The following is a 21,871-nucleotide window of genomic DNA, read 5'->3' as shown; positions in this document are numbered from 1 at the left end:
CTACTGAACCAGAATCCACATTCTAACAGGATCTCTGGGTAATTCACAAGCTCACTAAAGTGTGAAAGGTGTCAGTTTAGGGAGATACTCTGGGTCCTTGACAAAACGGGTCCTTTGACAAAATTCACAGTAACCCAGACAGGAAATTTATTAGGGACTACCTTTATGCCCTGCACACAATTCCATACAAAGCTGGGGACAGAAAGTGTCATTTGAGTCTCCACTGTGTCCCCAGTGCCTAGCACTGTCATGGCCTAAAGCAGGTGTGAGATGAAGATTCATCAGATGGAACCTCCAGGGAGCCACTGAACCCATCAGTGCATCCCTGTGTCAGGAGATGGTGAGCTCCAGTGCTCTGGGATGGGACTAGGTGGGCTGGCAGCACCTGAATGATCTGAGCACTTTAGGCAGGCTCTCTAAGTGGGGTTGTGCATGAAGCTGCTTTGTTGTTATTCAGTTGCTCAGTCATGTCTGACTCCGCGATGCCATGGACTGCAACACGCCAAACCTCCCTGTCTCTCACCATCTCCTGGAGTTTGCCCAAGTTCGTGTCCATTGTATCATTGATGCCATCCAGCCATCTCATCCTCTGATGCCCTCTTCTCCTTCTGCCCTCAATCTTTCCTAGCATCAGGGACTTTTCCAGTGAGTCGGCTGTTCGCATCAAGTGGCCAAAGTACTAGAGCTTCAGCTTCAGCCTGAGTAAAAGATGAGATTATTTGAGCTCTGGAGGTAGTGACTGGGACCAATGGGGTGCTGCCCCCACCTGGCCTCAGGAACCTGGAAAGAAGAAAAAGATTGATCTCTGCGACTTAAACTGTAGAATAAGCAGAAAGAATCTGCACACGTCTGTAAAGTTACTTTAGTCAGAGATAAGGACCCTAGGCCTGACCCTTCAATGAAAGAATCAATCCAGCTAAGAAATAGGAGGAGATCTGAAGAGGGCATAATTGGCGTGGAGGAACAGAGGAGACAGTGGTGACATGACCTGAGCTAGGAGTGGCAAGCTGACACCCCGCCCCCACCCATCCCCAGCTGAATTGAGCCAGGCATATTTTTTTTGTTTGGCGCTACAGTGTTTTCAAAAATAGAGTTTGCTGCAACATTAAAATTCAAAGGATTTTACCTCTCAATGAGTCTCTGGATGCTGGAGCTGCACGGTGCTGACCCTTCCACGGGAGCCAGCACCTTCTGTCCTCTGCTCCTCGACCCCTCACCCCAGCCCCTGTCACTCAGAATCAGGTTTGTCTGACCTGGAGAAGATGGCAGGAGAGGATACTAAACAGATGACAGCTCTCACTGAGAATAAGCTGGCTTCCTGGCCTTGTAACCACGTCTTTTCGAGGTTGATTGAGTGGGACTAGTCTCTGTAAGACTGGGTGTGTTTCCTGACTCCTCATTCCACCAAGAGCTCGGGCAGCCTGTACTGAGGTGCCGGTGGGGGCGAGGGCGGCTGTGGTTGTCATTGTGTGGGACTTTTCTCCCAGGGACGGTGGCAGCTAGGCCCCGTGGCTCTCCTCTGTCCTTCCCGTCTCTCTTGGAAGTGGCTGCAGACACTTCAAGTTTTCCGAACTCTGGGGGCCCCTCCCAGTTTTCCTCTGCTTGCCCTCCAAGCAACGCAGGTAGGGTTCTGGTGACCCAGGTGGATGAAAGATACACAATCCTTCTGCTTCTTCCAGACCTCAGCCAAAACTTATGGCAACTCTTTCTCCTTTTTCATTGCAGATATCTTTTGTACCTGCAAATTAAAAGAGATATTTTCCATGGTCGACTGCTCTGCTCCTTTTCAGATGCTGCCTACCTGGGTGCTTGTATCGTTCAAGGTAAGTGTGGGCCCAGCTGCCCATCCCCACCGTTGTACGGGACAGCAGAGCTTCGGCTGTTCAGAGCCTCTCTCCTCCCCAGCCTGTGCTCATCCTGTCCGTGCCATGGTTGGAGGCCAGTCAGGGCTGGGTGGTCAGCAGTGGAGCCCCCCTCCTTCCCTCCCAAGCCCCTGGGGTCCTGGTGGAAGGTGGGTTGTTGTGGTCCCAGGGGCCTCTGCATGAACAGAGTCCTCAAGGCCCCAAGGGAGAGCTCAGAGTCTCTGTTTTGAAGGGGACAGAATGCATGACTTTATAAGAAGCTCTGAAGGATTATGGGATCTTCTATGCCCTGAGCTCCAAACACCAAGTGTGGGGTATGCTGGGTATATTGAGCGGGCGATCTGTGTCCAGGAAGGCAGGTGTCAAACAGGTGTCATTTCAAACCTTTGATGAATGCCTTGATGAAATGTCAAGGCATTTATACAGGTATATCCACATGTGTAGTATGTGTATATATATGTGTACCATATCTAATTCTTCACCTTTACAACAGTCACATAGTGTGGTGAGGAGAACCCCAGGCTCACAGTCTGTCATTTCTCAGTTTGAGCCTGAATTCCCATTTCCTGGTTATTTCACCACAGACAAGTGATTTAAACTCTTTAAGCTTTAATGTCTTCATATATTGAAAGAGGTGGTCATACCTCCTTCACTGCTGCATGATGACTTCATGAGACTTAGTCTCAGGGTTGAACAGGCCCCCGAGGGAAGTGACAAACACTTAGTGGGAAGTGGCAGACACTTAGGACCCAAGGTTGGTTTTCATTTGTTTCTACCAGTAAGAAAAAGTTGTTGGAGGGAAGGCAGTCTCCAGGACCCAAGGCAATGCATTGCCATGGGGAAGGGCTCGGGACACAAGTGGAGAATGACTCAGATGTTCTGTTCCCCTGGGCCTGCCGGGAGGCAGCTGGGCCTGTTTGGAGGGACTCAGGTGTTCCAGCCATTTGTAGCTTGGATGCTGATGACATGTTTATGAGAGAAAGAGAGGGTGGGGAAGGGAACTAGGAGAAGAGAGGAGGGTTGCAGAGAGAGGGAGAGATTGAAAGAGAGAGGAAGGGAGGGAAGGAAGGAGGGAAGGGGGTGAGAGAGAGATTACCAAATGAGCATGTCACCCTTATAAAGGATCTGAAATAATGAAGGAGCTTATGTTGGGGTCATAAGTGGTTCATGACAGTCACCTGTCTGATCACAATTCCAGGCTTCATTCACAGCTTAAGAGAAACCCCCATCATTCTCCTGGGGTTTCACTGTCACTCACCACTGTCCCCAGGGGATGCTCTGTGCTGTGAAATGGTTCCTAGGACCCTGTTTCTGAGTGTACGCACTCTTTGAGAAATCTGAAGTCTACCTGTGTTGCTTTTCCCCTTCCTCTGGGAGCAACATAGTGCTGCTCAGCAGGTTTTGGCAGCACTGTTAAAACCCTTGGAGACATTCAAGTTTAAAATCAGGATGACGGTGATACCCTGATGAGATTTAGTCCTTCCATCTACTTCAAGGTGGAGTGCGTGCTTCTGAAAGCTGCCTCTCATACACAGAGCTAAAGAATGTTTGAACCCCATGGTTCTTTCCTGTGAAGACTGCAAGTTCCTGGTTAGGGTGCACTGTCTTCCATAAAGGAAAAGCAAATCAATACTAATCTGAGCGGCAGACTAGCCTGTGAGCGTTTCAGAACACATTTAAGCATTTGTGAATCATGGTCAATTCTCCAAGGGCAAGCTCAATATGGATCTGTAATGGGAAACTCTCCATCCTGTTTTATGTTTGAGATAAAACCACAAAGCCCCCATCCAGATGATCAGGGTCCCATTTCATCCCTCGTTGCTATCATCACTGGCCACACTCACAGATGCTGTCTGGAGAGCAGAGTTGGAAATGGACTGGCAGACCTCAAAGAAGCCTTTTAGCTCAAAAACACAGTGGTGTCCACGAGCCATTTGTAGCAAATCCAGTAAAAGCTGGATTCATAAAACTCTCTGTGGCTGGGGGAGTTATTACAGCAGCCTTGGAGATCGTTACAAATGCAGATAAAGATCTGCTTTGTCAGAACTGCTTATGCTTTCAGAGTGATAGGAAATGTGGAGTAAAGGATTAGAAAGCCAAGGGCATGTGACTCTTTATTGGCATCTTATTTGCTAACATTCTTTGAAGGAGCATGTTTTAAGCTTTCAGAATGTTCTGAGTATATAAAACAGGCAGCCACCTAGAGTTTTGCTACCTGTACACACTGAATGTGAGTATTTTCAATGCATGCTTTGCATTGTCTTTCATAATGAAAATTGCAAAACAAACACACAAAGCCCTAGGGATCTATTTTTGGCCTTTCTTGGTACACATCTTTTCCTGTTCCTTCTGCAAAACAGTAACATGTCAGGATTACTGATCTTATCTCCTACTCCTGGTATGTCCAATCCCTGTAGGTCTGTGGCTCCTTCTAGCTATTCAGAACTCTGTTAGATGTCACTTCCTCTAAGAAGTCTTCCTGGACTATTAACGGAGCCTCTCTCTGCACATTATTCTTTCTAGTGTCTCTGTTTTGTTGTCTTTTAATAAGCACTTATATCAGAAATTATCTTGTTAAGTTGGTTGGGGGCTTATTATGCATCACCTCTTATGTAGAATCTAAATTTCATGGAAGTGGGACTCTGGGAGTCTTTTTCACTGCAGTACCCCTGTGTCTGGCACATAGTAAATTCTCCACTATGTTAATTGAACCAGGGCACTTGCATAAATTGCACCAGAGTATGCTCTATCTCTGTACCTGGGAAAGAGTGATTGGTTTACTCCCTCATCCATGTGTTCTCCAAGCATTTATTGGACACTCCTAGGTAGCAGGCATTGTTATGTGAAGTCCCTTTGTGGGGTAGGGGCAGACAGGTAAATAGGAAGTTTTGATGGTGTCTCAGTGTCTACATAGAGGGACACAGGGGGTCCCCACTCTGATCCCATGCAGCCCCTCATCAAGCAAGGGTGGTGAGGGAAGTCTTCTGAAGAAGTCGACCCTGGAGCTGTAATGTCTTGTATCTCAAGTTCTTTTGGAACAAGCTCTCCCCAAAGAAGGGAAGTGCCACTGCCCTGTGTGCCCTTTAAAGTCAATACCTATTTTGCCATCATCTGATCACACTCATCATTTGGCTTCAGCTCTTTGGATTTTGCTGACAATTAAATTCTCTTTTATTTTAATTTTACATTCTCACATGCCAGCCCATGTGTGTATGTTATTTGTTGTAACCTTGCCCTCAATACCATGCGCCGGAGAGAACCACATGCTGCTTGCCCAACTCCTCTTGGGATGGAAAACAGAATTTTAAATGAGCTTAATCATTCATAAGCTTTTGCTTCAGGTGAAGTCAAAGATAAGCTTCAAAGAACAAGAAAGCAGGGCAAGTGATGGGGCAGATGTTGACATTTACCTTGTCAGCAACCCTGTGCAGATTCCATGGAGTTCCTTCTCTTAGTTTGCTGGCATTTGCCAGGCTACTTATTTGCTGTGTTTGGCAGTACAAGGCCATGGTATCTCACAAGTTTTCCCGAAAGGAGAAGTACCCACCACGAACAATACAAATGCAACACAAAACAACATAAGCACAAACAATGCTACTAACCATTGTGTAAGCTGACATTTGCATTGGGTGTGGCATAGTTTACTATCAGTGATCCACTCCCTATGGAAAAGTAGGCTCTGAGTTATACCATTTCCTAAATTTTGGGGTCCACAGCCAGCTCACAGGGGTCATGTGTGTGTGTGTGTGTGTGTGTTTATATGTGTCGGTGTGTTATGGGTGGTTTTTTTTTTAGATTAGATTGAATTAATCACTAGTTGGTGGCTCACTTTCATCCTGGTCCTATTGGTTAAGTTTCCTTTTTTTTATTAGTCTTTATTTTCATTCCTAAAGGCAACAACTGGATTCTTGTATTTATCATTGACTTGACATACATCCTCATAAAATGATTAGTATTGTTTTGTGTGTATATATTCTTAAGTTTCATAAATTAAATGGGGCTATATTTAATCCTTCCTTTTTATGCTCAGAACACTGGGGAATCTACTCACATTTCTGGGTATAGTTCTATTTTGTTGCTTTGAATTGCTGCAGAGAGTCCAGTGGGGTATATTGCCCTTGTGCTATTTACTGCTCCCAGCAGTAATGAACACCCAAGTTGCCCCGTATCTTTTGTTGCATCTAGAGTTTTTCTAGAATATATGCTCAGAAATGGGCTTGCTGGGTTGTAAGATTAAACTAAATACTCTGGGCTTGCTCTCTAGAAGAGCTGCATTCATCAAGAATCTTCAAATATGTCATAAGCACTTCTATTTCTTCATGTTCCGGCCAACACATAGAATCATCCGACTTACTAAACTTTTTGTTAGTCTTATAGGTATAAAGTGACATCTTCGAGTTTTGGTTTGCATAGCCCTCAGCACTGATGAGTTTGAGCAACTCTCCATACATGAGCTCTTTGGGTTTCCCCTTCTGTGAATTGGCTGTTGACATTCCTTCACCTTTTCCTATTGGAATTCCTCCCCATTTACTTATAGATTTGTAGGATTTTTTTTTCTTTACTCTAGATATTAGCCTTTGTCAGATTTGTATTTTGCAAATATGTTATTTCAACTTATTATTTTGACTATATTAGTGAAATGTTTTAATATTGATATCAAATTAATCAATTTCCCCTCTGTGGCTGCTGACATTTGGGATCTTATTTTGAAAGTCCTTCCTCATGTCGTGTACACTTAGGTTGTACTGTAATTTGAACTCTATTGAGAAGCTTTAAAGAGCTTTGCTTTCCTCCCCGTTTTGTCCTTTTACCATCATTAGATGATTCAACAGTACAGGGACAGTAGATGCAAATTACAGAGTTGGATGTGATTTTGCAGATGTGCTCAAGGCATATTGATTTCTATCTACTTCAAAGTCATGTTGATGATCAAGTTCCTCCAATACAGTTTTCCCACCACCTTTAATTTACTTTCCTGGGCTATTTCTGCCTGAGATGCTTGCCTCTTCTGGCTCATTTTTCTTAGAAAGCTTGTGGAATCAGTAGAATGTACTCCCATTGCAAGAACAGCCCCTTTGCTGCTTCAGGCTGTGGTCAGTGCTCATCCTTAGTCCATCTTCTCATAGACCTTCTGGGCGCTCAGAAATGTGCAGGCATTTCTTTTTACCCCTAAAGACCCTCTGCAGGAACCCTGTATTAGAAGCCAGAAACCTTAAAGAAACCTTAATCAGGGATGCTCAGCCATACTTAGACATGCTCTCTTTAATTTGAAGAGCAATCCATTTATTTTTTAAATAAATAAATCCTCTTGGGTCCTTTATGTTTAGATTTTTTTCATTGCATGGGCCACACCTGCACAAATCTCAGAGTAAACAGCTCCAGTCAGGGAATTCTTCTACTCAGAGAAAGGAGGCTTGAGGAACACTCAGTGGGTTCCAAATAGAGGTGGTAACACTCCTATTATGGGGAACACCTGGAAATATTGGGAGGCATTTTGGGTGTTCACAACAGTGGGTGAGCCACCACCACCTAGAACCTGAAGGGTGGGAGTGCTCAATGTCTTACCATACCTAGGAAGGTCTGGAACAATAAAGAATGGTTTATTTCCCCAAATGCCAATAGTGCCCCACTGAGAAACAACGATTTAAATTCCTTTACTGTATAGTTGAAGAAAATGAGACTCAGAGAGTTCATTCAACAAGTGTCCAAGATCACACAGCTAAATGTAAACTAGAATATGACCTTCTAGACACTCAGGCTGTAGTCTTTCCATAGAGACAAACGCATTTTGTTGCGTGAGCTTGTTCCACTCTCTTCTTTTGGGTGGCAGGAGCCATTCCATGTATATCCTGTTTTTGTTGTTTTTAATCTTTCTGTTTATTTTTTATTGGTTACAGCTGAGCTTGGTGATTACGATCCTGATGAGCATCCTGAGAATTACATCAGTGAATTTGAGATTTTCCCCAAGCAGTCACAGAAGCTGGAAAGAAAAATAGTGGAAATCCATAAAAATGAACTCAGGTAATAGCGGTAGACGTTTGTAGGAATGATAGAGGTGAGAAAGTATTCATACTACAGGGAATGTGTAAATCATGTCGTGAACTAAAAATATTTGTAATGTGGGGGCAGACTGTTTCAGGTGGCAGGGCAATATTTCTGGGCACTGGCAAGGTCCCCCATCAATGACAGTCTCAATGATGTGGGGTCCCCTGGGTGGCTGTTTATGAACCATCAGCAATTATTAAAGCCATATATTTTCATATGGGTTTTGACTACCCTGAGTTTCTGAAAGTGAAATCTAGGATAATTAAGCCATCCTTTATGTTTTGAACTTTGCATTGCCTCTCCCCTGTCCGGTGGTCTTTGCTGAAATTTTGACCCCAAGAATTAATAAAATAGGATCCATTGGCAAGGTTTCCTTTACTGAGCTGCTTTCAAGATAACAGATTCAGTGTCTGCTTCTCTTTGCCTTGTCTGTGAGGCTCTAAGGTGATTGTCAACTACAGAGTAGTACCATTAAAAGGAGCAAAATCACATACAGTATTTATTCACTGTGTATCGGACACTATTCTAAGTACTTGTGCATATTGGTTCATTTAATCTTTGCAGTAGTCCAGGAAATAGGTGCCATCGTTCTTCCATTTTACAGTTGAGGGAACTGAAGCGCAGAGAGATTAAACATTTTACCAAAGACCACACAGCTAGCAGGTGATAGAGGCAGGATTTGAATCCAGGCGGCCTAGCTCCAGGCTTTTGAGTATTGTGGTACTTCTACTATGCATAGGCTAACAGGAAGGAATGAAGCATGGATAGGAATCATCACCAGTTTGGAATCCAGGTAACTTAGGTATTCTAGTCTGTAACTAGAACTTAGATTCCTGCAAATCACAGGGAATTCATTTTGATAATAATAGCAAGCATGGCCTGTGATATGACAAGTAGGGATGAAGAACTACAAGTACTGAGATGCTTCCACCTTCTGGGATCCTGGTAATTATACACACACACACACACACACACAACTAATGTCATTGGGTTATGAGCCCTGGAACAAATAACTGTCCCCTTGAGAGGGAGTGCCGAGATCCTGCTTTATGCAGGCACTCCCCCTTCTGGTGAGTTTAAGAAGACTGTACATGTGGGCCTTAAAAGTGGCAGCATGGTTCTGCTTTAGTAAGACCTTTGTTCTTAAGAGATAAAGATGATTAGACATCAAGAAATTGTACCAATTTCAGAAATTAACGTGCCTTTTCCAGGGGTAATTTTAGGGTATCATCTCCTAATGAAAGTTTTTTTGAAAATATGACAGTCTGCCTACTCTTTCTGCATTTCGGGGACTAGCAGGCTGGAGGTAAAAGTAAAGTCCTGATGTTGCCATGGGGCTTCCCGGGTGGCTCAGCAGTAAAGAATCTGCTTGTGATGCAGAAGATGCACGAGATTCCACAAGTTCGATCCCTAGGTCAGGAAGATCCCGTGAGGGCATGGCACCTCACTCCAGTATTCTTACCTGAAGAATCCCATGGACAGAGGAGCCTGGCAAGCTGCAGTCCGTGGGGTCACAAGGCGTCCAACGCAACTGAAACAACTGAGCACAATGTTGCCATGAGGGCTGTGGACCAGCAGCATGTGAGCAGCACAGGGTGAGACCCTTGGGAAGAAGGAGTCACAGCCGCTGTGCAGCTTAATAGTGAAAGGAGGTGTAACAGTCTGCTCTGAACGTAATTTGCAGGGCCTCAGATGCTTGGAACATATGATAATAAATGTTTGTTGAGCTCCTACTGGATACCAAAATACTATGCTAAGTGCCTAACATACATCACCCCACTCAGTCTTCCCGAACTCTACAAGGTAGGTTCCATTGTTGTTCCCCATCTGAGGTGAAGAAAGCACAGCCTGGAGTGAAGGACTTGTTAGTAGCAGCGTCTGGACTTGAACCTTGTTCCTACCTGACACTAACACCCATGCTCTTATCCCCTGGGCTGAGCAGCCATAAGGCAACCTAGTAGTCATGTGGATGTTCCGCAGTGATCACCATGGTGAGGGTGGAGACTGTGGTAGGAGAACCAGTTAGTTCTGTCATCCAGGACACATGCTGGGGACCTCACAAGAATAGGAGTAGAAAAAACTAAAGAGGTTCTTGAGAGACATTGAAGCAAGACTTGGTGACCTACTGAGTTTCATGAGTAAATGAGTGGATCAAAGAAGATTCCAGATTGCTTTTTGTACTCAGAAAGCTGTAGATTGGACCTTGTGCCAGCTCCTGAATTTGTTGATAACCCTGAAAGTAGTCATCATGCATCTAGAGAATATAGAGCATCAGCAGTCAGCCGTGGTTTGTAGATCCCAGAAGTAGATGCCACGGCTTGGCCAATACTGCTTTGCTTTGTTGCGACACATTTGTGATGCCCAGAAGGCCCTTGTGAAGAAGTCAATGTTGTATGGGTGGAGGATGAAACAGCCAGAAATCATGTGATACTGCAAAGAGAGATTCAGAGGATATTTTCCTGTGTGTTTCTGCTCCTTTTTCTCCTTAAGTAGACATATGTTTGCTTCTGAATCAGTGCAGCAGAGAGAGATTTCAGGTTTGATGAGAAGATAAGAAGAGCAGCCAAGCTGATAAGGTAGAAGAGAAGGGGCTTTCTAGAATTGGCTGGAAACTTGCAGCAGGGACTGGAGGTGACCCTGGGGATCAGCAAGCCCTTTGTGCAAAGGTCATGAACGTATCAATTTTCTTGTGTGGGAACTGGGCCTTTGGCTGGACTGCTCTGCAAACCTGAGAGTGCCGGGAAAGAGTCATGGATGGTCGAGACCCGTCTGTGACTTGGTGAGGCTGCACCAAGGTGTTACTATCTTACTCTCCATGGTTATCACATCTGTGACCCTCCCACACAACAAAGGGATAAAGCATGATCAATGATCTGTTGTTATGGAAACTTCCTGGAAGGTTTCCAGTTGGCTTTTGTTGGGGTTTGAAGGGTCCTCCAAATAATGTTCTGCTCCTACCTGTTTTCTGAAAAAAATCAAGAAAGAAAACAAAAGAGACGGCAAAAGAGACTCTCAGACACTAGCAAAAGGACCATGATTTGCCAGATAAACAGTGCTAGCTCTGGGGGTTCACAACCTTCTCCAGCCTTTTTACTTGATTAGAATCGTTCTCCTCCTATGCTCTCTGTGGAAGGACTAAAGTTGTGATTCTTGAGAGAAAATTAATCAGAGAGGAAAATCTTTCCTTCTTAGGAGGCTACACAGCACTTGTAGGTGGACCCAAGGTGGCTTGATAGACCTTAATAAGAGAGTTCTTTAGAGGGAAGAAAGAGAGAGAGAGAGAAAGACTCCAGAATTTTGAGGTGCTTGAAAATATAAGGCCAAGATTTTAGTAAGAGTCTGCTTGGACTAAGTGCTTAGACTCTTTTAGATGTTGAAGAGATATGTAAATGAAGTTCATGGGTCAGCTTTGCCTCTTCAAATGTGCCACATCACTGACTGACAGAGGGGAGAAGACATAGTTTTGCAAGTGTAATGCCACAATTATTGATCATCTCTGTATCAGTCAAGGTAAGCTAGATTTTCCTGAGGAAACAATCCTAAAAGCTCAGTGGGTTAGAACAAGAAATGTTTGTTTCTTGCTCTGATATACACCCACGAGATGTCAGCTGAGGGACTTGGTTCATCATTGGCCCTTAGGGCAGTCACGAGCTTGGATTTGCCAGGAAAAAGAGCTGTGGAAAGCCTTGCTTTAGCTTGGAAGTGATACATGTCACTTCTGCTTATCCACTGTGTCAGAACTAGTCACATGGCCCCACTCAACAGCCCGCCAGGCTCATCTGTCCATGGAGTTCTCCAAGCAAGAATACCGGAGTGGGTAGCCATTCCCTTCTCCTGAGGATCTTCCCAACCCAGGGATCGAGCCCGAATCTCCTGCGTTGCAGGTGGATCCTTTACCATCCGAGCCACCAGGGAAGCCCCAACACAGCCGCCAGGAAGTGCAGTTCTGATTCAGGTGTCCAGAAGGTGTGAAGTGGAAACAGCTGGCAAACATCTCTTAATGGCCTTCACAATCTCATTGACTAATAGAGTTTTTGTTTTAATAGACTTTACTTTTTAGAAGAGTTTTAGTTTCACATCAGAATTAAGAACAGGAAAGTATACAGATTTCCTCCATATTCCCTGCCCCTCTACTTGCACAACTTCCCCCATATCTATGTCCATCCCCCACCAGAGTGGTACATTTGTTATAATAGATGAAACTACATTGATTTGTAGGTATGATGCACAGTCCATATACTTTAGGGTTCACCCTTGAGGTTGTACATTCTGTGGATTTGGACAACAGTATAATAACATATATCCACTATTATAATAGCATATAGAAAAATTTCACTGCCCTGAACATATTCCGTGCTCTGCCTTATTCATCCCTCCCTAACGTCTGGCAACCACTGATCTGTTACCTGTCTCCTTTGCCTTTTCTAGAATGTCATGTAGTTGAAACCTTCTAGTATGCAGCCCTTTCAAATTAGCTTCTTTCACTAAGCAGTGTGTACTTACGATTCCTGCTTGTCTTTCTATTGATAGCTCATTTCTTTCTACTGCTGAATAATATTCTGTTGTATGTACCACAGTTTATTTATCCTTTTACCTAGAACATATGGTTGCTTTCGAGTTTTGGAAATTATGAATAAAGTTATTATAATCATCCATGGTCAGGCTTTTGTGTGGGCATAAATTTTCATCTCCTTTGGGTAAATATCAGGAAGCATGATTGTTGGATTGTATGGTAAGAGTATATTTAATTTTGTAAGAACTGCCAAACTGTCTTCCAAGTTGGCTGTACCATTTTGCATTCCCACCAGCGATGAGTTCTTGTTGTTCCACAATCTTTACCAGCATTTGGTGTTTTCAGTGTTCTGGATTTTGGCCATTCTAGTAGGTATATAGCTGACAGAGGTTTATTTAGAAAGATTTTTTTGTAAAAGAATCTTTGGGCTTCTTAATGTCCTCTGAACTAAAGAATGTAGATACGTATCATTCACATTTTCGAATATATGTTAGTGCTAAAACTTGCTGAAGGCAAATGCTTCTTTTAGATCAGGTGTAGTTAATGGATTTGTTTGGCTCTTTGTATGGTCTCCATAGCATCCGCTCAACTCTGCTTCTGTAGAGTGACATAGACAATACATAAATGAGTAAGTGGTGATTCACTAAAACTTTATTGACAATACAGATTGTGGACCAGATTTGATCCATGGGTTCTAGTTCGCTGACCTGTTTTAAATACCTGACTTCCCTGGTGGCTCAGATAGTAAAGAATTCTGCCTGCAATGCAAGAGACATGGGTTCGATCCCTGGGTCAGGAAGATCCCCTGGAGAAGGGAATGGCTACTCAGTCCAGTATTCTTGCCTGGAGAATTCCATGGACAGAGGACAGTCCCTGGGGTTGCAAAGTGTCAGACTGACAGACTACAGTCCCTGGGGTTGCAAAGTGTCAGACACGACTGAGTGACTAACACTGACTTTTCAGAACAGATCTAGAATCAATTTTTTCTTCATTATCCTGACTCTGGTTGGATGGCATCACCAACTCAATGGACATGAGTTTGAGCAAGCTCCAGGAGATGGTGAAGGACAGTGAAGCCTGGTGTGCTGCAGTCCACGGGGTCACAAAGGGTCAGCCACGACTGTGCGACTGAACAACAAATCCTCACTCTGCAGATAATTTTAAGGCAAAAAGATCCATATTTGTTTTTAAAATTTGGTATAAGAAACAAGCTCATGATTTATACATTTTGAATTTGGTATGCAGAGATGAGATTCTAGCAATAGGACTGCTTAGAAATAGGATATCCTCTTTCTAGAGCCCTCTGGTGGCTGGAGGACGCCATTGCCATAATCCCTGCTGGGTGTATGTGCTGTTGTGTCCGACTGTTTGCGACCCCATGGACTGTAGCCCACCATGCTCCTCTGTCCATGGGATTTCCCAGGCAAGAATACTGGAATGGGTTGCCATTTCCTTTTCCAGGGGATCTTCCCAACCCAGGGATCGAACCCGTGTCTCTTGTGTCTTCTGCGCTGGCAGGCTGGTTCTTTACCACCAGCACTACATTGGAAGCCCCCACAATCCCTGGGGATGTGACAGTTATGTTTTACTCTCTTGGTTTCTGTTTTCCACAGCTTTAATCCCAACCATCTGGGTTAAGAGGGATGATCTCTGCCATTAGCCCTGAGGGTGCTTGGAGGGGGTTGACGATCAAGAATAAGAATGACTTTACTCTCAGGAACCCTGATAGGCTTCCCGGAAGTTTTTCCTGGAGTTTCTACTCAGCTAATCCTCTCAATACCAGTTCATCAGGTTTCTCGTTAGAAGCCAAGATTTTTGAATCAGTTCCAGTCACAAGACATCAGCTTTTAAATATTCAGAAATCTCAGTTGGCATTGAGGTAGTTTAATGGTGTATCCCTTGCCTTAAAGAGCATAAAAATGATTGGATTAGCCATCCCCATAATGATCTAATACAGTGTGTTTTGTGCTGGAAGTAATGACGACACTGGGTGTATTTTAAACAGACTCGTTATCTCTTTTTATTTCTCAGAACTCACATTCTGTGTAAATCATGTGCCCTGGCTTCCTGGCAAGGATTTATAATTTCAAAAATGTCTAGCTTTCCAGAAATAAGTGCCCTGCTATGGAAGTACCCTCTACCTGTGCTTCCTAAGAGCCCTCTTAGGAAAATATTTTGTACAGTTTTGAGAAGAATGTTTACAGTGTAAAAGGAAGAGGGGAAATGTCAGATTATTTTACAACCCCAATCTTTCTTAAAATGTGCTTTTGCTCTGTCATCCCTCTTTCCCCTTGCCCTGTGTTCTTTCCGTTCTCAAGGCTCTTATTCCAAAAGCCTAGAATCTCCTTTCCTCCCTTCCTCCCTCCCTCTACCTTCCTCCTCCCTAACTCTGCCCCTGAATCTCTTTCTCCTTACCTTTCTCTCTCTCCCTGCCACCCCTCTCCCTATCTCTGGTAGGTTATCAAATCCATTTTCATTCTCTGGTGTAATACTCTTCTTAGGAATGGGAAGATGGAATGATTTGGCATCAAATGCTCCTCCTGAAGGGCTTCCCTGGTAGCTCAGAGGTTAAAGTGTCTGCCTGCAATGTGGAAGACCCGGTTCAATCCCTGGGTTGGGAAGATCCCCTGGAGAAGGAAATGGCAACCCTTTCCAGTATTCTTGCCTGGAGAATCCCATGGATGGAGGAGCCTGGTGGGCTACAGTCCATGGGGTCGCAAAGAGTCGGACACGACTGAGCGACTTCTAAATCTTTGTATTATGTGGCTTAGAGTCAGGGACATTTCTAGAAAGCCTCGAAAGAAAGAAAGCGCTAAGTCGTGTCCAACTCTTGCGACCCTATAGACTGTAGCCTGCCAGGCTCCTAGGCCAGGGAGAAATGATGTGTGCACCCAATCCATCAGCATTTCTTATACAGATGAAATCTGGCTAAGGTGACTTGAAGGGAGAAAGCAATGTCATGGAAGTGCAACACGGCTTTGAAGAAGGACAGAGGGGTAGTATTACAAGCTGGACTCAGTCATCACTTGTTACGCTCTTTGATTACCCTTGACATGTGGTTCTAAATTATGCATAGAATCAAAGACATTTTGAACTTTTGATGAAATTATAAGTGTATTTATCCATTCGTCTATCCACACACCCATCCATGATACATCCATCCATCCATCCATCCACATATCTGTCCATCCCTTCATGCAGCAAATATTTGCTGAAGAATAACTATGTATTAGAAACTGTAGAAGTGTCAGATGACCTACCTAGCCCAGTGATCTTCAGCTGCTTCTCCAACTAGCTGGGAGCCTCTTCATCATCTACGTGCTCCATGGCCTGATGTTTTTGAAAGATTCTATCGAAAACAATATTCATGAAGCAACAACTAATTTGCTTCTGAATTTTTTATTGGTCATCCATAGCTATAATTAACATTCAAAGCCTTTGAATATCAAGAGGTCACTGGTCCAAAGCAAAGAAACTTGACAGCTAATTATGACACTTGAGAGACTCTTGGAGTCCAAAGCAGGGGTTATAATTATAATCCTTGGACTACCATCTGACACAGATAGATGTTTTTAGGCCAGATAATAGTTTTGAAAAATGGAAATCAGTTGGAATAAAATTGGAGCTTTACTTGCACCTGCGGGATTTGTTAACACAAAGCCCTGAGACCAACACAGCAAAGCTAAGCAGCAGTGCCCTTTAAAAGAGTCATTTGTTCCCTGAGTCACCACCATCCTGCTCAGCCCATTCACATTCTTCCTCCATTTGATTGTTTGTGACCACCTTGTTTCACCAATAAGGAAACAGAGGCCTGAGAAACTCACTTATTCAAGGCTATACAATTATGAAGCAACAGAACTTGACCTGAAACCTGAGTGTTCCTATAAAGTACCCTGAAGTTTCTCTAAGTGGCTGCTCTTCTGTATGTCTTGTCCCTGCCTGGCCCCAGAGCATCACCACTGTCTCCTTCAGAGCATGGCAATCACCCACATTTGTAGCATTCTATTTAATGCTCTGCATTGATGTGGTCCCTAATGGTCCTCAAAGATTTTATAGAATATAATTTCCCTAAGTAAAGAGAAATGACAGACTGGGCACTCTTCCAGTTAGGATGTGGAAAGCATGAGATATTGATCTCCCTCTAACACCAAGATAGCATCAATAAGCTAGATAAATTACAAAGTCATATTTTAAAAACTCATCTGAACATGAGGATGCAAAGAAACCTCAATGTACTAAAATCCAGAATGTCCTTCCTGGGGCAGCAGAGACCCATTGCTGCTTTCACCTCTGGTGGTAGGGAAAGGAGGAGGAATATGCCAGAGGTGGGGGGCAGGGAGGACGCTAAGCCTTTAACAAGCCTTTAGCGACTATGAGTGGGCTGACCTGACTGGTTGGAACCCCAGAGTCTCTAGTGTGAGTTGGAGTCTGGGACCCCAGAGGTTTCAGAGTGAGTTGTGCTTTCCCACCATCACTGGGCCCCAGGCCTTCCCTGAGTGAAGAAGGACAGTATGCCAAAGCTGGACAGGGCGGGAAGGCTGAGTGAAACCCCTCTGAGGCACTGCTGACCTTGAGCCATGGCAGAACATCCCTTGACCATGGCGGCGGACATGACCACAGGAAGAAAAATAATCATCTGAGGTGCAGAGAGCCGTGGGTGGGACTGAAGAGCAAAGGAGATTTCCTGAAGCTCAGAGAGTTGACAGCAAAGCTGTAAAGCATAGCAAGCTCTCCAGAGTCTCGTGGATGCTAAGAATCCAAGCCCTGCTGAAGGGCAAGTTCTGAGAGCACTCTTAAGCTTTCAAGCCAGTGGTAAACAAACTCTAAAGTTGCAACCCAGTTGCACCAAAACCTAAGCTAAGGCATGTTGAGAATTCTACTTTGCAGTAGCAGATCATTCTATTGATCTTATAACCATGAGCCTAATTCTGAAGCTTGCAGACCCAAATGGATCAGGTGGAGCCAAATCCTCCCCCTTCACTGTCCAACTGTGCTCCAAGTGGCCCAAGTCATTGCTGGCAAGATTCACACCTCACTCCACAATTAGGGTCCACTAATAATTTGCATTTCTTCTTGGGATGCTGTGCATTTTTGTACTCTATGCAGTGATAGGCTAAAGGAGAATCAATAAGAGAGTGTTCCTCTTGGCCATAAAAAGGTATTCAAGACAGGCAGAAAGAAGATATATAGCTAAATACATAATCACTTGACCTTGCCTATTTTATTAGAAAAGCATATCTTAAGAATTATTTGTTCTCAAAAAAGAATTCAGCTTAACACTGGTCTTTATCTCTAAATATCTCATTAGAGACACTATTAATCTTAGTAGAACAGTTCCTGGTGCAAGATTTAAAGAATAGAAAATCATTATTTTCCATTACCAAACAGAGTTTTTGCCAGAAACAAATGGCCAGTGGGAGATTTGAAAGAAAAACAAATTTCTATTTAATTGAGCTTAGTGTCTTCCTGAAAACCTACTAAATGGTTGCTTCCTTAATGAGTCAGGGGAACTCAGGATTTTCTTAGTGCTGTTGAGATCTCTACTTTTTTCCTTTTGGTTTTGAACCCTTTTCCTTCTCTGAACATTTGTAGCCTTTCTTTGTATATGATTTTTTAGATTAACTCTGTTAAGTGTGTAGCCATTGAAGATCTAAGTCAAACCCAATGCAAATGATACCAATTTTAGTACTTTTATTTTGAAGAGGGGTCATTGCCCTATTGTAAATATCTTGACATGCTTTCCTGACACTTCCACCAAAGAAAGATTTCTGATTTCAGTCATGTGCAGAGCTAGCAAGGGAACAAATGCTATTCTGAGGACAAGGAGGGAGCATGCTCTGTGCCAGGTGCTAATCTGATGGCTTTATATCTGTTAATTGTTTATTCTTTATACCAAATCTTAGAGATAGGTACTATTTTTAATCTTCATTGTATGGAAACAGACAGACACAGCTTCAGTTGTTTTCTATTCCTGTGTTCAGTTCCTATATCAGGGTTCAGCAAACTTTTCTATCCTAGGCCATTTAGTAAATACCTTAGGCTTTGCAGGACACATGGTTTCTGTTGCAATCACGCCTTTTGCCATCGTAACATGACAGTGTCCACAGATGGTACCCAAGCAAATGGGTGTGTCTTTGTTCAAAAAAAGCTTAATTGATGGAGACTGAAATTCAAACGTCACATAATTTTCACAGGGCATTAAATTATTCTTTGATCGTTTCGGGCCATTTACAAATGGGAAAACAAAACAAAACAAAAAACATTCCTAGCTCCAGGGCTGTGCAAAACCAGACAGTGATCTGGATTTAGCGCACAGAGAGTCTAGTCTGGGGATCTCTGACCTAGATTAAAATGGAAACATCACTGCTGTCTAATCAGATCTAAATATCTGTCATCGGGGATGGAGTGCCTCATCACTGATAAGATGAAATGCTTAGAATTTGAAAAATGCTTTCTAGAAGAACCAGTAGAAACCATGTCAGTTGGAAATACTCAGCCTGGTATCCACGAGAGCAGGCAGATGGCCCTGGCCCATATCGTGTTGGTAGTGCAGGTCCTGAGAAGCATGTTGGAACCAGGCTGCCTTGGATTTGTATTCACTCCTCCACTTAATACTTGAGTAACCTTGAACAGGTTACTCTTCCTCTTTAAGTATCAGAAACCTCATCTATAAAATAAGCATAAGAATTCCTGCTTGATGAATATTAAGTGAAAATATATCTATATATATCTATATATATATCTACTGCCTGGCAATATAGACAATTATATATTGCTCAGAACAGGAGAGTTTAGTAAAAGGTGGCTCTGCATGGATATCTGTTATATTCCTGACCTATTCTGTTTAATTCAGCAGTGCTTTTAGATTGTGTAATGCTTCACCCAGTAATTCTTCTATTAAAAAAGGCAGGAATTATTTCTCTTTTAATCATTGTAAATGAATAAAATATAAAAGAGTATATGCAATATATGTGTAATTTAAAGAGTGGTTGAAAAACACCCATGACCCCATAACTTTGCTTATGAATTAGAACAGTACCAGATGCTCTCAGGTCTCCTAACCTGACCCTCCCAAATCACCTCCCTTCCTTCTCTATGCTATTCTGAATTTTAGGCTATTCATTCTCTTATTTTGCTTTTATAAATATACTCTATACATCAGTAAGTAATATATACTTTTTTTTCCTGTTTTTGACATTCATACAAATGAAATCAAACTCTATCCATGTTTTTCACTTTCCCCCCACCAATATCATGGTTTTGAGGTTCTTCACATTGATGCATACAGTCATAGGTGTTCATTTCTGCTTCTGTGTAATTAATTTTCTATCATATGAACATGTCACATTTAATGTATTCATTCTCCTGTTGATGGACATCGTCTCTAGGTTTCTGCTGTTATAAACAAAATTGCTATGGCTTCTTGAATACTTCTCATAGGGATATAAGTAAAAGAGTCCCTAGCATAGATACAACCTAGGTGTAGAAAGCAGGTTCAGACCTGGGTCATGGAGTTTGCACAATTTCAGCTTTTCTAGGAGATGGTAGCTTGTTTGCTGAAAGGGCTGCTCCCTTCACATCCATAGTGTATGAGTCCCCAGTGCTTCACAGTCTTTTTCCTTTCCTTTCCTTTTTTTCTTAAACTCTTAGAAGTGGAAGCACAATACCAGCTCAGAAAAGTCAACAAAACATAAATTACAAAGCAAGTGTGTATGTAACCACCACCCAGGTCAAAGAGAGAATTGGTAATTCCTCAGAAGTCCCTATTTTGCCCCTTTCCAATATTTATCTTCTCCCTTCTCCCTGAAAGGTAATCACATCTTTGACTCTAAATATTTTAGTTTTGTTTTGCTAATTTGAAAAAGTCATATAAATGGAGTTCATTCAGTGAGTATATGTTTATATCTGGCCTGTTTCATTCAGTTTTATTTTTGTAGTGGTCACTCATTTTGTGTGTGGCTTGAATTCATTTTTTTCACAGCTGTATAGTGTTCCATTGTATATCCAATCTACTGTTGGTAGACATTCGTTTCCTATTTTTTGTTATTACAAATGGCACTACTGTGAAAATTCTATGTGTTTCTTGATGCAACAGGTCTAGAGCCTGTTGTGTGTATAATTTTGAGTGGAATTGCCGTGTTATAGGTCAGTATGTTTAACTTCAGTAGATAATGTCAGTTTTCCAGATAGTTCTATCAAATTACTCTTCCACCAGAGGTATATGACAGTTGCTTTTGCTGCACATTCTCATGAGTGCTTGGTATTCTTTTAAATTTTGGCTGTCAAATGAATGTGTAAATAACTTCTTAAAGTTTTTCATTTTCCTGACCTTAAAGAAGTTGAGGACATTTTCATGTGATTATTAGCTATTTGAATATCTTATTCTGTGAAGTATGTATTCAAGTCTCTTGCCATTTTTCCTTCTGAGTTATCTTTTAAAATTATTTTATTGTTCGTTATTGATTTATTGGAGGATTTTTTTTTTAATTCTACATAGGAGTCCTTTTTTATTGCACACGTTGCCAAAATCTTTTCCCACACTGGGGCTTGCCTTTTCACTTCTGGATGATGCTCTGGATGAAAAGAAGTCTTTGAGTTCAATGGTGTGCTCTCCAGAGCTGTATAGCACTGCATCCCTGCTACCGTCCGGGGTGGAGTGTTTGCAATTAGATGCTCATCATATAAAAGTACAGGAAAGTGGTCAAAAAGAGACCACCTAGGTAAGCAAAAATTCCTCACTTTCCAATATGAACTTCTAAATTATAACCTTTCAAAATTAACTTGTTCCCAGATTTAATAGAAAAGGTGTGCTTTAAAACTGAACTTGAATTTCAAGAATAAACAATGTACAGTTTACAGAAACTATAAAACTCTTAGAGGAAAACATAATCAAAACACTCTTTGACATAAATGGCAGCAAGATCCTCTTTGACTCACTTCCCAGGGTAATGGAGATAAAAACAAAAATTAAAAAATGGTTCCTAATTAAACTTAAAAGTCTTTGCACAGCAAAGGAAACTATAAACAAGATGAAAAGACAACCCTCAGAATGTGAGAAAATAATTGCAAATGAAGCAACTGACAAGGGATTAATCTCCAAAATATACAAGCAGCTCATGCATCTCAATATCAGAAAAACAAACAACCCAATCAAAAAATGGGAAAAAAATGTTTCTGCAGTTTTTGGAGAAACAGACATTTCTCCAAAGAAGACATGCAGATGAGTAATGAACACGTGAAAAGATGCTCAACATCATTCATTATTACAAACATGCAAATCAAAACTACAATGAGGTATCACCTCACACTGGTCAGGATGGCCATCATCAAAAAGTCTACAAACAATAAATGCTGGAGAGATGTGGAGAAAAGGGAACCCTTTTGCACTGTTGGTGGGAATGTAAATTGACATAGCCGCTATGGAGAGCAATAGGGAGATTCCTTAAAAATC

The 21,871-nt window shown here is 42.4% G+C and overlaps 1 protein-coding gene across 21 annotated transcripts in view; it reads left to right on the top strand.

Moving 5' to 3' along the window:
* FRMD3 (FERM domain containing 3) overlaps positions 1-21,871 on the top strand; it is a 396,931-nt gene that overhangs the window by 269,516 nt on the left and 105,544 nt on the right. For all 21 annotated transcript variants that reach the window (XM_055578891.1, XM_055578904.1, XM_055578895.1 and 18 more), the window contains 2 exons: positions 1,726-1,823; positions 7,760-7,883. In XM_055578891.1, the coding sequence (XP_055434866.1) occupies positions 1,726-1,823; positions 7,760-7,883 (222 nt within the window). The remainder of the gene's footprint in view (positions 1-1,725; positions 1,824-7,759; positions 7,884-21,871) is intronic.

Source organism: Bubalus kerabau, chromosome 4 (assembly GCF_029407905.1).
Source record: "Bubalus kerabau isolate K-KA32 ecotype Philippines breed swamp buffalo chromosome 4, PCC_UOA_SB_1v2, whole genome shotgun sequence".
NCBI lineage: Eukaryota > Metazoa > Chordata > Mammalia > Artiodactyla > Bovidae > Bubalus > Bubalus kerabau.
The sequence above is the reverse complement of the archived record's forward strand: the minus strand, read 5'-3'. Positions and strand labels throughout refer to the sequence as shown.